A 12,315-nucleotide genomic window follows, 5' to 3' on the forward strand; every position below is an offset into this window, starting at 1 on the left:
AAGCAGCAGCTGCTTTCGCCCTTGACAAGAGCGACAACAATAGCGGGTCCCTTTCAAGCGCACTGTGTTCAGAGAATTCTCTGCACTTTGTTGGGATGGCAGAAAACTAAAAAACAGTCATTTAAATAAGATACAGGGGACTTGGATGCTGCGGGGACTCTGAAATGATGCGGGCTCTACCGTGAGAACAAAGCAGCAACTTGGGGAAGTAGAGAAAGGCCAGGGATGGCGCCCGGCACCCACGGTGGGGCCTGGAGGGATGTCTGCAATAATATGGGGCTCAGTGGGAAGTGGGGCCGGCCAGTGCGGCTGATCGCATAGAAAGAAGCACACCATGGCGAGTTCGATCAAGAGTGTTTATTCCAACAAGGCCAGGGCCCTCCCCAGCGCTCCTCAGTGCCAGGGATGCCTGTCCGGTTCTTAATCCAAGCACATGCGGGCTAAAGCTCAACCAACAGGACTTCTGTGTGGCCTCGAGGGGGGGCCCAGCTTTGTCTGCTGGCTCTGGAGCTGTTCAGGTTCCCATGATCCTTTTCTCACAAATTGAGTGAGGGAGGGCCCGCCTGCACTGCACCACCCGCAGCCTGGCCTGCCCAGCTACTCCACAGCTACTTTAGGATGCCCACCATCACTTCACTGATGTCCCAGAGTTTTCTTGCAATGGACTCGTCCATCGCTTTGGGCAGCAGGTCCTCCTCTTTGCAGTCCCCAAAGTACTTCCCCGACACACCCTCTACTTCTGGGGACGAGGCCAGGTAGACGGAGGTTTGGGCTCCTTCTGCAGGGGTCTTGAACAAAGCCCAGGACACTAGGTGGAAAAGCGGCCTGGCCAGGAGGGGGATGTTTATGTGTCTCCCCAGATTGGTTCGGACCATGCCGGGATGGAGCACATTTACAGTCACATTTGTGCCTCGGAGGCGGTGGGCAAGTTCTCTGGCAAAGAGAATATTTGCCAACTTGCTCTGGCTATAACAGAAACTTTTATTATAGTTTTGCTCACTGTTTAAATCTTCAAAGTTGATTTCTCCGTATTTGTAAAGTTTGGAGGAAACTACAACAATCCTGCTGGGGGCCGAGTCTTTGAGGCGGTCAAGGAGCAGGTTAGTGAGCAAGAAGTGGCCCAGGTGATTCACCCCAAACTGCATCTCGAAGCCGTCCTCTGTCTTGGTGTATGGGCACTGGAAGACCCCTGCATTATTGATCAGGACATCCAGCCGGGGTTCCTCCTGAAACACAAAGAAAAGAGGGCAGAGGGCCGTGACCCCTGGCCCAAACGATGCCAAAGCCACACTTTCCTGTTGGAGTCTCACCCAACTGGAGAGACTGCCCACAGCCTTCAGCGCTTTCTGCCCAGTGCAGCCATGTTGTGATCAGACACCCCAGGCAGCCAGCCAGCGCCAGCCTTAGACAGGGAATCCCAGACTTGGGACTTTGGGTCTCATCCTTGCAAGGCTTACTTATCCATCTCACACACCAACTAGGAACGGGTCTGGCTTCTAAAACATCTTGAAACAAACCCTCCCCTTCTGGCAGGGTCTCTACAGTGTTGGAGGAACTGGGAGTGGGTCCTTCCTCTGATGAGGTGGCTCACGGTCCCTGCTAGGGTGTAGAGGATGCTCCCTGAACTGCTGGGGCTACGCCCAACTGGAGGACTTCTCTCCAGCTAGTCCCTCACCTCCTCTCACCTAACTGCTCCTCCTCAGGCTCCCTGGCTCCACCAGCCACTGAGCTGGGGCCACCCCTGCTTGCCCCCGGGTGGCTGGGGGGAGTCAGGGCCAGGGGTCTGTCCCGAGTCCCGCCTCTTCTCTCTCTTTACTCCCTCCCTCCCCCAATCCCTTCCAATGCCATGGTTCCTATGACAATGGCTAAGCCAATGACTTCCTGACCTACAGAGGCAGCATGCAGCTGCTGTCTTGGGGTGAGCCCGAGCAGTTTCCCCTCGCCATCCCAATGGAAGCCATGATATATCTTCCTGAGCCTTCTCTCTGTCTCCGGTGTGGGCCCCGCTCTTCTCAGATGGTTCTCCTCGCCTCATCCTGCTCTCACCAAGCCCACAGGTTTGTCAGTTCTACTCCCACAATGTTTCTCCCTTATCACACTCCCTGACCTCAACTCCTCCCATGGCCTCAGGCCTGTTCTGCACTCAAACATGACTCTGCTCCTCCAAAGTCTTCAGTAGCTCCCTATTGTCCAGAATCACACAAAGTCCACCATCAGTCAGGCAGCAGCAGCCAGGCAGCTCTCACCTTACTTCCTAGAGGGTGGAGCAGCACACACACAGACAAGCACAGGAAAAAACGTGGGAAGAAATACTAGGTCATTTTTTGGGGGGAGGGGCAGGAGTAGATATTAGTATGGGGGGGGGGGCGGGGAATGGGGGAGGGATCAGTAGAGGCAGGGACTGAGTTCAATTTGAAAAACAGCTTGGACTTCTAAGGAGTTGCTCGCTCTCCCTTGCAGGGAGAGCCGCCATAGCTGTTCCCTCTCCCGCCTCCAGACCCAGGATGCACTGCTGTCCTCGGCCCTAAAGCGGCCTCTGGCCCTGTCCATGCCTGATACTGGCTGATAGAGAGAAGGGGGCCTCATGGACTCCTGCAACAGACCATAGTTTGCTAGATTTCTGCCAGGACTTGCTATAGCTCTGACAAATTAAAGCTTAGACTCTGGGTAGAGTTTTTTGTTTTTAAATAGTGGTTAGTTGGGTGTAGTTGTTGGAACGGGGGAGCCAACCCTGAAATGTTCTTTTAAAAAACTGTATTTAAATTGTTTTCCAATAACATGAAAAGATATTTTTTGAGTTCCAAATTTTTCTCTCCCCCTCCCTTTCCTCCCCCTCCCGAGAATAGCAAGCAATTTGATATAGGTTATATATTAAAATCATGTTAAAAATATTTCCACATTAGTCATGTTGTAAGAGAATATGAACAAAAGGAAAAAAACACACAAAAAAGAACAATAACAAAAAAAGCAACAACAAAAGTGAAAATAGCATGCTTCAGTCTGCATTCAGACTCCATAGTTCTTTATCTGGGTATGGAGCATTTTCCATCCTGAGTCCTTTGGAATTGTCTTGAATCCTTGCAGTGCTGAGAAGAGCCAAGCCTATCACAGCTGATCATCACACAGTGGGGCTGTTACTGTGCACAATGTTCTCCTGGTTCCGCTCACTTCACTCAGTATCCGTCCACTTCAGTCTTTGCAGGTTTCTCTGAAATCTGCCTGCTCATCCTTTCTTACAGCACAACAGGATTCCATGACAACCCCTGCAATGTTCCTGGTTTAGGGAGCTCCCTCTCCCAATATCCCTTCAGCTGCCTGGGACACTAAGAGGTCAGGCAATGTGCCCAGAGTCACACAGACAACATGTCAGAGGCAGGGTGAACTCTGGTCTTGTTGCTTTGAAGGACATTTTTCTATCTATTACACAGAGTGGTCTTGGGGACCTTTGCAGGGGGTCTACAAGGATAAATTATTATCAGGATAATACTAGGATGTTTTAATTTATAATGTAGCAATGATAGCTAGATATAACCAATATAAAAGGCAGCTAGGTGGTACAGTGGTTACAGTGCTGGGCCTAGAGTCAGGAAGACTCCTGAGACCAGAGTTCAAATCCAGCCTCAGACACTTGCTAACTGCGTGACCCTGGGCAAGTTACTTCACCCTACTGGCCTCAGTTTCCTCATTTGTAAAATGAGCTGGAGAAGGGGATGGCAAACGAGTCTAGTATCTTTGCCAATAAAACCCCAAATAGGGTTACAAAGCATCAGACACAACGGAGAAATGACTGAAAAACAACATGGCCAATAGAAACAAAAGCTCTGGGGTGGGGAATAATTTGGAGGAGTGTAAGGGGTCCTGAGGACTGCTGCACTACATGGTGCTGATCCTGGGGGGGGGGGGAGAACAGTCAAAAGTTCCCAGAGCTGCAAGCATCACCCAACAAAGAAGAGGTAAGAGGGTCTCTACAGTGGGGAATTTGCACATCAGTGTGGGGTGGAGGGGTGTCAAAACCTTCTGCTCTTCCAGGTTATTCCCTCCAAACAGCATGAGCCTCAGCTGTGGGCAGAGGGCTGCAATCCGGGAGATCTCCATGCAACCAGAGGTTCCCTTACTGGGAATTCCCGTCTGTCTTTCTCTTCCCTGTGCCAGGAGGCCTGGCTGGATACCAGGCCTCCTCTGGGGGTGGGGCAGGGAGGGCAGAGAAGGTCTGGGCATCTTCATGAATTGTAAGCTTGGTATCAACATGGAGTGGTCCAGCAGAGGTCATTCTGATCCTAGACTTTGAGGAGAAGCCTAGCATCAGGGCAGAAGATGGCCAGGTCTCACTGTACTGGTCTGGGCACATGTGGAGGGCAGGTTCAGTTCTGGGAACTTCACGTTAAGCAGGTTATTAAGATGCTAGAGAAAGGCCAATGAGCATGATGAAAGAACTAGGGGGACTGAAGAGTAGACTCAGCAGGGCTTTTTGGGAGGGGGAGGCTCTCTGTGAAGGCATCGAAGAGGAAGGCCACACGTGGGGTGAGGGGGCCCCAGAGAGCCGAGCTCCAAGCAAGGGCTCAACAGAAGGAAAGTCTTAGGCATTAGCTCTCCCAAAGCAGAAAGCATCATCTGACAGATTCTGGGTTCCCCCTTGTTGGAGATCAGTGACCTTCCTCCATCACTCTACCATGCCATCTCTCCTTTTTTGTGGGAAATAGAGGAAAAAGTGACAAATGCCACTCCTTCCTACTTGTCGCTGTTAACAGGTGGCACTATCAGCCATTTCCTGGATACCCTGGGTTTTGTTTTTCTTTCAATATTCATAAAGAAATTGGAATTTGAAGAGAGAAAGGAGCGCTTTTCTACTCACCCTCTGGAAGTTTTTTCCCAAAGACATTTTCAGGGGATGGGGCACGAAACCCTTGTAACAAGGCTGTCAGGAGATGAGGACCACTCTGCAGCACGGGTCTGTCACTGCACTGACCCAAACCCTTCGGGCTGTCCAGACCCTTGGTGTTTAGTGCTGCTGTTTGGGGTGGCTCTGTTCCCTCCACTGACTCAGCTCACCAAGTCTTCCAGGTCCTCTCTGCAGCCAGCCCTTTATCTCTAACAAGGTGGGGAGTATTCCATTATACTCCATTGATGGGCAGTCCTTTGCCATTAGACAAAAGGCTAATCTTGGGCATTCCCCCTTGATCTCTCTGGCTATAAGCCTTATAGGGAGGCAGTGGTGGTTAAGGGGCTAGACTGCGAGTCAGGAAGACTGGAGTTCAAATCTTGCCTCAAATACTTACTAGTTTTGTGACCTTGAGGAAGTCACTTCTCTGCTCCTGGCCTCAGCTTCCTCAAATGTAAAATGGGAATAAAGTCAGACAGGCCACAAAAGCTCATCATTAACACGGTCACTACTGTTAATACTAGTGCCACTGTGTCAAAGGGGATGCATAGTTCTGGAACTTCATGGGCACTGGGCCAAAATGCTTTCCAGAATGGCTCGAGCCCACCCCTTGCCCCAACAACCCCAGGCCAATGCTCCTGTTTCCACACAACTCCTTCATCATGGGTCATTTTTTTTAAGTATTTTTTACTTTATCTTTTCCAATTACATGTAAAGATAGTTTTCAACATTCATTTTTGTAAGATTCGGAGTTCCCCATTTTTCTCCCTCCCCCATCCCCACCTCCCCAAGATAGCAGGTAATCTGATATAGGTTCTACAGGATGATCATGTTCAATATATTTCCACGTTAGTTATGTTGTGAAAGAAGACTCAGAACAAAAGGGAAAACCACCAGAAAGCAGAACCAAACAACACAGTGAAAATAGTCTGCTTCAGTCTGCACGCAGGCTGCATGGTTCTTTTTTCTGCATGTGGAGCATTTTCCATCATGGTACCTTTGGAACTGTCGTGGATCGCTGCATTGCTGAGGAGAACTAACTCTATCACAGTTGATCATCACACAAGGTCATTTTCTTTTGTCATCAAATTTACTAGTCTGAGGAGTAAGAGCTGGAACTTCAGAGTTTCTTTAAAGTGCATTTTCCTAATGATGTGTGATTTGAACCATTTTTTCCCTTCAAATGGCTATTGCTAGTTTAGATTTCTTCCTTAAAAACAAAACCGCCTGTTCTTATCCTCTGACTACTTATCCATTATGGAATGGCTCTTACTTTATATATCTTGCAAGATACCTTTATCAGAGAAAACTTTTGCAAGTACTTCCCTCTGGTTATGTGAACCCTTTCTAAAGTTAGATGAATTGGCTTTATGTACAAAATTTTATATTTTGTGCCATCAAAAGTGTCTTAAAAAATAAATGCTGGGGCAGCTAGATGGCGCAGTGGTAAAGCACCAGCCCTGGACTCAGGAGGACCTGAGTTCAAATCTGACCTCAGGCACTTGACACTTACTAGCTGTGTGACCCTGGGCAAGTCACTTAACCCCAATTGCCTCAACAACAACAAAAAAATAAACAAAATAAATGCTTGTTTATTTGATTCTCTGCCCCTTGGATGGTAATGAACTCTTCCCCTATTGATAGATCTACAAAGAAATGTCCTCCTTGCTCCTCTGACTTGGTCGTGATGCCCCTCCCGGTGTGTGTACCTGTGGACCTTGTCTTGGCAGGAAGTGTTAGTCTCTACCTAGATCCTGCTGGCAGCTCTCCTGGTTATCCGTATTTGGGATCTTAAGCTTTAGCAAACACTAAGCTTCTCCTATGTTTTTTGGCTCCTCGGGCTGAGCACCTTCCTTATTTCTTACCCAGGACCAAACTGTTCAGAGGACCAGGACATTGCCACCTATCATCTTACATTGAGGTACGGTGCTGCTAGCCAACTTCCTTTCCATTTTTTTTCTTATGATTTCCCTCAAGATTCTTGATCTTTTCTTCTTCCAGGCAAATCTTGTTATTCTGTTGAAATCTAGAAAGGAACCTTCTTGCAGGCTGGTGTGGCACAGGCTATGGGCATCGCTGAGTATTTGGTCACTTGGATGGTTTAAAGATGTCTCGGACACCCCGATGGACTTGGCCCAGCCATGGGCAATGACACTACCTGCAGTTATATTCTAGTCTTCTGGTGGGCAGATTCCCAAGTAGGAGCTGCCTTTCCTGATTTTTTTGTTGTTGTTGTTGTTCTGTGTGTACTCCTCTTTCTTTTTTGAAGTATTTTATTATTTTCCAGTTACATGTAAGGATAGTTTTCAACATTTGTTTTCACAGGATTTTTAGTTCCAAATTTTTCTCCCCCCTTCCTTCCCTCCCTCCTCCCCAAGACAAAAAGCAGTCTGATATAGGTTGTATATATACAATCCCATTAAACATAATTCTACATTAGTCACCTTGTGGAAGAAGAATCAGAGCACAAGGGAAAAAATGTCAAAAAAGAAGAGAGACAGTGTGGTTCAATCTGCATTCATAATCCACAGTTCTCTTTTTCTGGATGTTGAGAACATTTTCTATCACCAGTTCCTTGAAACTGTTTTGGATCATCGAACTGCTGAGAAGAGCTAAGTCTATCCCCATTGTTTATCAGAGTCATTTTTAACAGCTTTGCTACTCCTTCCATCTTCCTGCTCCGTTTTGATAGTCACAGAGAAGCACCCATCATTTGGGTGGGTGTATGGCCAGATTGACCATCTCCTCATGCACCAACAGGGGGTCATTTGCTCCCCTCCTCTCTCTGTCTCCCTGGTACATATGAAATGCTGGTGGAGATAAGGGACAAGTGCTCGGTGCTAAAACCTGCGGCCCATCACCAGCATGTCCAATGCAAACAGAACGAGGGCCCCCCAGGCTGCTTGCTGACTTTACCATTTACCAGGGATAAATGGAACCGGTGTTTTCCGGGATTTATTTTTAAATATTTCCCGCCAATGTTTTGATCTAGCTGGGGGGGGGGGCGGGGCGGCTGGGAAGGGTGTGGCCTCCAGATACCTCCTTTTTTCATTCACCCCATTTATCCTCCTCCCCTCCCCTAGAGATAACATTTTCAGGCAAACTTTCTAGGAAATGGGGTTTCACTTGAGCCTAACAGCAGCGATGGGGGGGAGGTGCAATGATCACCCCCATTTTACACAAGAGGTCACTGAGGTTGTGTGACAAGGGACTCGCCCTGGGTCACACAGCCGCGTGTCCTGAGCCTTCCTGGGCCAGGTCCGGGGCTCCGTCAGACCCTGAGCCCGCGCCAGTCTCGGTCCCCCTGCCTCAGTCTCCCCTATCTACCGTGCGCCTCCTCTCGGCCGCCAAGAGACTGAAGCCCACGAGTGACCCCGGGGAGGCCGCAGGGGCTGGCCGGGCACGCGGCCCCAGGAGCCTTCCTCCGGCTCCACGTACCTGCCGCCCACCTCCCGCCCCCACACCTTGGCACTCCCTGCGCCTCCCCCCACCCGGGACCCTCTACTGGTCTGGTCACCCCGACCCAGGTCCGCGGGAGGGCCCGAGGATGGGCGGAGCATGCGCAGTGCGCCAGCTGCCACACAGGTAGCCCTTCCCAGGTGAGCCCAGGGGGAAAGAGGAGCCGCCCCACTGCGCATGCCCCGCTCACCAACACCCCCCCACCCCCCCCAGCGGCGGCAGCCCCCGCCCCACTGCGCATGCCCCGCTCACCAACACCCCCCCACCCCCCCAGCGGCGGCAGCCCCCGCCCCACTGCGCATGCCCCGCTCACCAACACCCCCCACCCCCCCCAGCGGCGGCAGCCCCGCCCCACTGCGCATGCCCCGCTCACCAACACCCCCCCACCCCCCCAGCGGCGGCAGCCCCCGCCCCACTGCGCATGCCCCGCTCACCAACACCCCCCCCCCCCCCCAGCGGCGGCAGCCCCCGCCCCACTGCGCATGCCCCGCTCACCAACACTCCCCCCCCCGCGGCAGCCCCCGCCCCACTGCGCATGCCCCGCTCACCTGCAGCACCTCTTGACAGAAGGCGCGCACGGAGCGCAGCGACGCCAGGTCCAGTTCCTTGACGACGAGCTCGCCGGCGGGGCCGCCTTCTGCGGCGGGCGGCGCTGGGGTCCGGGCCCGCTCCAGCGCTTGCTCCCGGCGGAGCTCTGCGGCGGCCTCCTCGGCGCGCCCGCGATCGCGGCAGGCGAGGATGACGCGGGCCCCCAGGCGCAGCAGTTCGGCCGCCGTGGCCCGGCCCAGACCGCTGTTGGCGCCCGTCACGATGACCGTCTTGCCGCGCATGAGGCCGGCTGTCACCCAACCCGCGGGTCTCAGGTAGCGGCGCACCACCAGCCACAGCCCCCCGCCCAAGGCCGCCGCCAGCAGAGCTGAGGACAGCGCCACCATGGCTCGGGCGCCGATTGCGCATGCGCGGCCCTCGCGCGCGGTGCTTTCTGGGACTCGTAGTTCGCAAACCACGTGGGGGGAGGAGCCCGGGTTTGTCAGTGTCAGTATCCCTGGGCACAGCAGGAGCTGCCCCCTGTCCTTTGTATCGGGGCATAGGGAGTGTAAGGCGTGAGTTTCCCTCCCCCACCCCAACCGCAGGCGCCTCCCTTCACGCAGGGGCGGGAGAGAGCGGAGCTGTTCAGCGTCTGCCCTCTCCTTCCAGTCTCTGAACGTGGCCCGTCCGAGGATAAGCATTTATGAACCCTGCCCGAGTAGCTCTGTTGTAGATCACTTGTGGACCACTCTTAGTGGCAGAGACGCTGGAGGGGTCGGCCGTTTCTTTCTCCAGCCCATTTGACAGATGAGGAAACTGAGGCCAGCAGGGTGAAGTGCCTCGGCCAGGGTCACCCAATTAGAAAAAGGCTGAAGCTGGGTTTGCACTCGGGTCTTCTTGACTCCCGGCGCTGTGCCACCCAGCTGCCCTCTCCCTGTTACAGAGGGACACAAAGGGACTTGTCTGAGTTACATGGCAGGAAAGCTTCGGACCTAGAATCCTTGCTGGGGATCCTCTCTTCTAAACGGTCCGAACCTGGGATCCATGGTCCCCTTCAAGCGGAAACATCACATCTTGACTTTTGCCTCTAGCGAAATCTAGGACTTTTATCTGTTAGGAATGTAGGCAACAAACCATCACACCATCAAAAGACATTTGTAAGCACTTCCTATTGGCCTTGACCATGCTAAGGGCCCTGCCATTATTGTTAAGGAGAGGACCTTCAGTGTCCATGACCCGACCCGAAACACAAAGAATCAGAACCCTTTTGTTATAAAATGATAGGATGGAAAACAAAAATGCCTATCTTTAGAGTTGGAAGGAATTCTAGAGAGTTCCTTCAATACCTTCATTTTTTTTTTTTGTTTGGTTTGGTTTGGTTTTGTTCTGTTTTGTTATTGCGGGGCAATGAGCCTTAAGTGACTTGCCCAGGGTCACACAGAATACCTTCATTTTTCAAAAGGAAGAAAATTAGACTTAGAGAGGGGAAAGGTCCAGGGTCAAAGTTCAGTCCTAAGTCTCTTGACCTCCTAATCTTCTCTCCTTAATGATAAATGTTCCCAGTATCTTTAAACTACTGTAAGCCCTTTCTTTGACACACTCCACCTGACCTATAAATTAAGTGTAGTATACAGAAATGAACAGACTCCTGTCGATGTTTCTTGATCAAGGCAAAATATGAATGCAACCAGGGTGCATTTTTTTGTTTTTGGCTGCCATATTCTTCCCGTACTCTTGAATAATGTAGAACTTGAAGTCCATTAAAAAAAAAAAAACAAACACCCAGCTTCTGCCCTGCTCCCCCTCTCCCCAACCCTGCAACAATTTATCATCTTCTATGACTTTCCATCCTTTTATTTGTGAAGTTGATGGAAGTGCAGACTTTTGAATTTCTCCGTCACATTCAAATCTACTCACCTAAGAACTCCCACCTAGCCTCCACCTCTCCATCTTTGTTTATCCTCCTTGTGACCTTCAGTCCCTCCTCCCCTCAGTATCTTCCGGGGCCACTAGTTACACTTTCTTCCTTTTCCTAATTTTATAGTTGTCTAGGTGGCAGCTGGATGGCACAGTGGGTAAAGCACTGGAGTCTGAAAGACGTGAATTCAAATCTAACCTTAGATACTAGCTGTGTGACTCAGGGAAAGTCACTTAACTTCTGCCTGTCTCAGTTTGCTCAAACGTAAAATGTGGATAGTACCTACTTCCCAAGCTTGTTGTAAGGATCAAGTGATCAAATCTGTAAAGTGCTTAGCGCAGTGCCTGGCATTTGGTAAGTGCTTAATAGATGCCATTCCTCCCTCCCTTCCTTTCCCCCTCCCTCCATCTGTTCCCCTCCCCACATCTCTGTAGCAACCTGGTTTTGTCCTTGAACTAAGAACTAAGAACGGTTTTTACATCTTAAATGGAATAAAACTTGATTTAAAGATGTACAAATATTCTTCACTCGTGGGTATGTGGTCATCAACCCTAATTTGCAGATTCTTATTCTGCATTATCAGGCAGCTACGTGGAGCAGTGCATAGAGTGCGGGGTCTGGAGTCAGGAAGATCTAGGATCAAATCTGGCCTCAGCCATTCAGTTGTGTGACCCTGGGCAAGTTACTTAACCTTGTTTGCCTCAGTCTCCTCGTCTGTAAAATGAGCTGGAGAAAGAAATGGTGAACCACTCCAGGATCTCTGCCAAGAAAAGCCTGAATGGGGTCACAAAGAGTGGGACATGACTGAAATGACCGAACAACCACAACTCTATGATCTCATTTGGTGTTCTCATTAGAGATGTTCAGTGATCATCTCTGTGTAAATGATTCCCAGATCTGTGTATCCAACCTAGTTCCTTCTTGAGCTTGCATCCCTCTTTACCAGATGGCCTCTTGGACACCTCAAACTAGGCGGTTTGCAGACACCGCAGACTGAGCATGTCCAAAACAAACTCATCTGTCCCCCTCAGACCCTCCCACCCTGCCAGCCTCCTGCTCACTGTTTTGGTTTGGTTTGGTTTTTTCCGGGGCTATGAGTATTAAGTGACTTGCCCAGGGTCACTCAACTAGTAGGTGTCAAGTACCTGAGGCTGGATTTAAACTCAGGTCCTCCTGACTCCAGGGCCAGTGCTTTATCCACTGTGCCACCTAGCTGCCCCGCCTCCTGCTCGCTGGTGAGGGCATCATCTTCCTCTTGGTGACCCAGGCCTCCCACCTTGGTGTTATCCTTACCTGACACTTCCAGTGAATGACCACATCTTGTCAGACTTCACAACACGTCTCCTTTATGTTCCCCTCTCTCCATCTGTGTAGCCCAAGGTCAGGCCTCATCTCTGGACTACCCCAGAAGCCTTCTGACTGGTCTCCCTTTCCCGAAGTCTCATCCATCCTTCACTGCATTGCCAAAGTGATTCTTCAGATGCCTAGACCTGACCATGACCCCCACCAGCTCAGCAAGCCCCAGTAACCC

The 12,315-nt window shown here is 50.9% G+C and overlaps 1 protein-coding gene across 1 annotated transcript; it reads right to left on the bottom strand.

Moving 5' to 3' along the window:
• Positions 1 to 342: 342 nt before the first annotated feature.
• Positions 343 to 9,307, bottom strand: RDH14 (retinol dehydrogenase 14). The gene is made up of 2 exons (XM_043987087.1): positions 8,887 to 9,307; positions 343 to 1,226 (listed from the first exon to the last, which is right to left on the bottom strand). The coding sequence occupies exons 1-2, from the start codon at positions 9,271 to 9,273 to the stop codon at positions 609 to 611; spliced, it is 1,005 nt and encodes a 334-aa protein (XP_043843022.1). The 5' UTR covers positions 9,274 to 9,307; the 3' UTR covers positions 343 to 608.
• Between the last annotated feature and the right edge of the window lie 3,008 nt (positions 9,308 to 12,315).

This window comes from Dromiciops gliroides, chromosome 2 (assembly GCF_019393635.1).
Source record: "Dromiciops gliroides isolate mDroGli1 chromosome 2, mDroGli1.pri, whole genome shotgun sequence".
Taxonomy (NCBI): domain Eukaryota; kingdom Metazoa; phylum Chordata; class Mammalia; order Microbiotheria; family Microbiotheriidae; genus Dromiciops; species Dromiciops gliroides.

Bases quoted from the DNA above. Each gene is read 5' to 3' on its own strand.
- RDH14 (XM_043987087.1), bottom strand. From the start codon at position 9,273: ATGGTGGCGCTGTCCTCAGCTCTGCTGGCGGCGGCCTTGGGCGGGGGG. The intron at 1,227-8,886 runs GTGAGCGGGGCA...TTTGTGTTTCAG, and splicing joins TCTGTCAAGAGGTGCTGCAG to GAGGAACCCCGGCTGGATGT.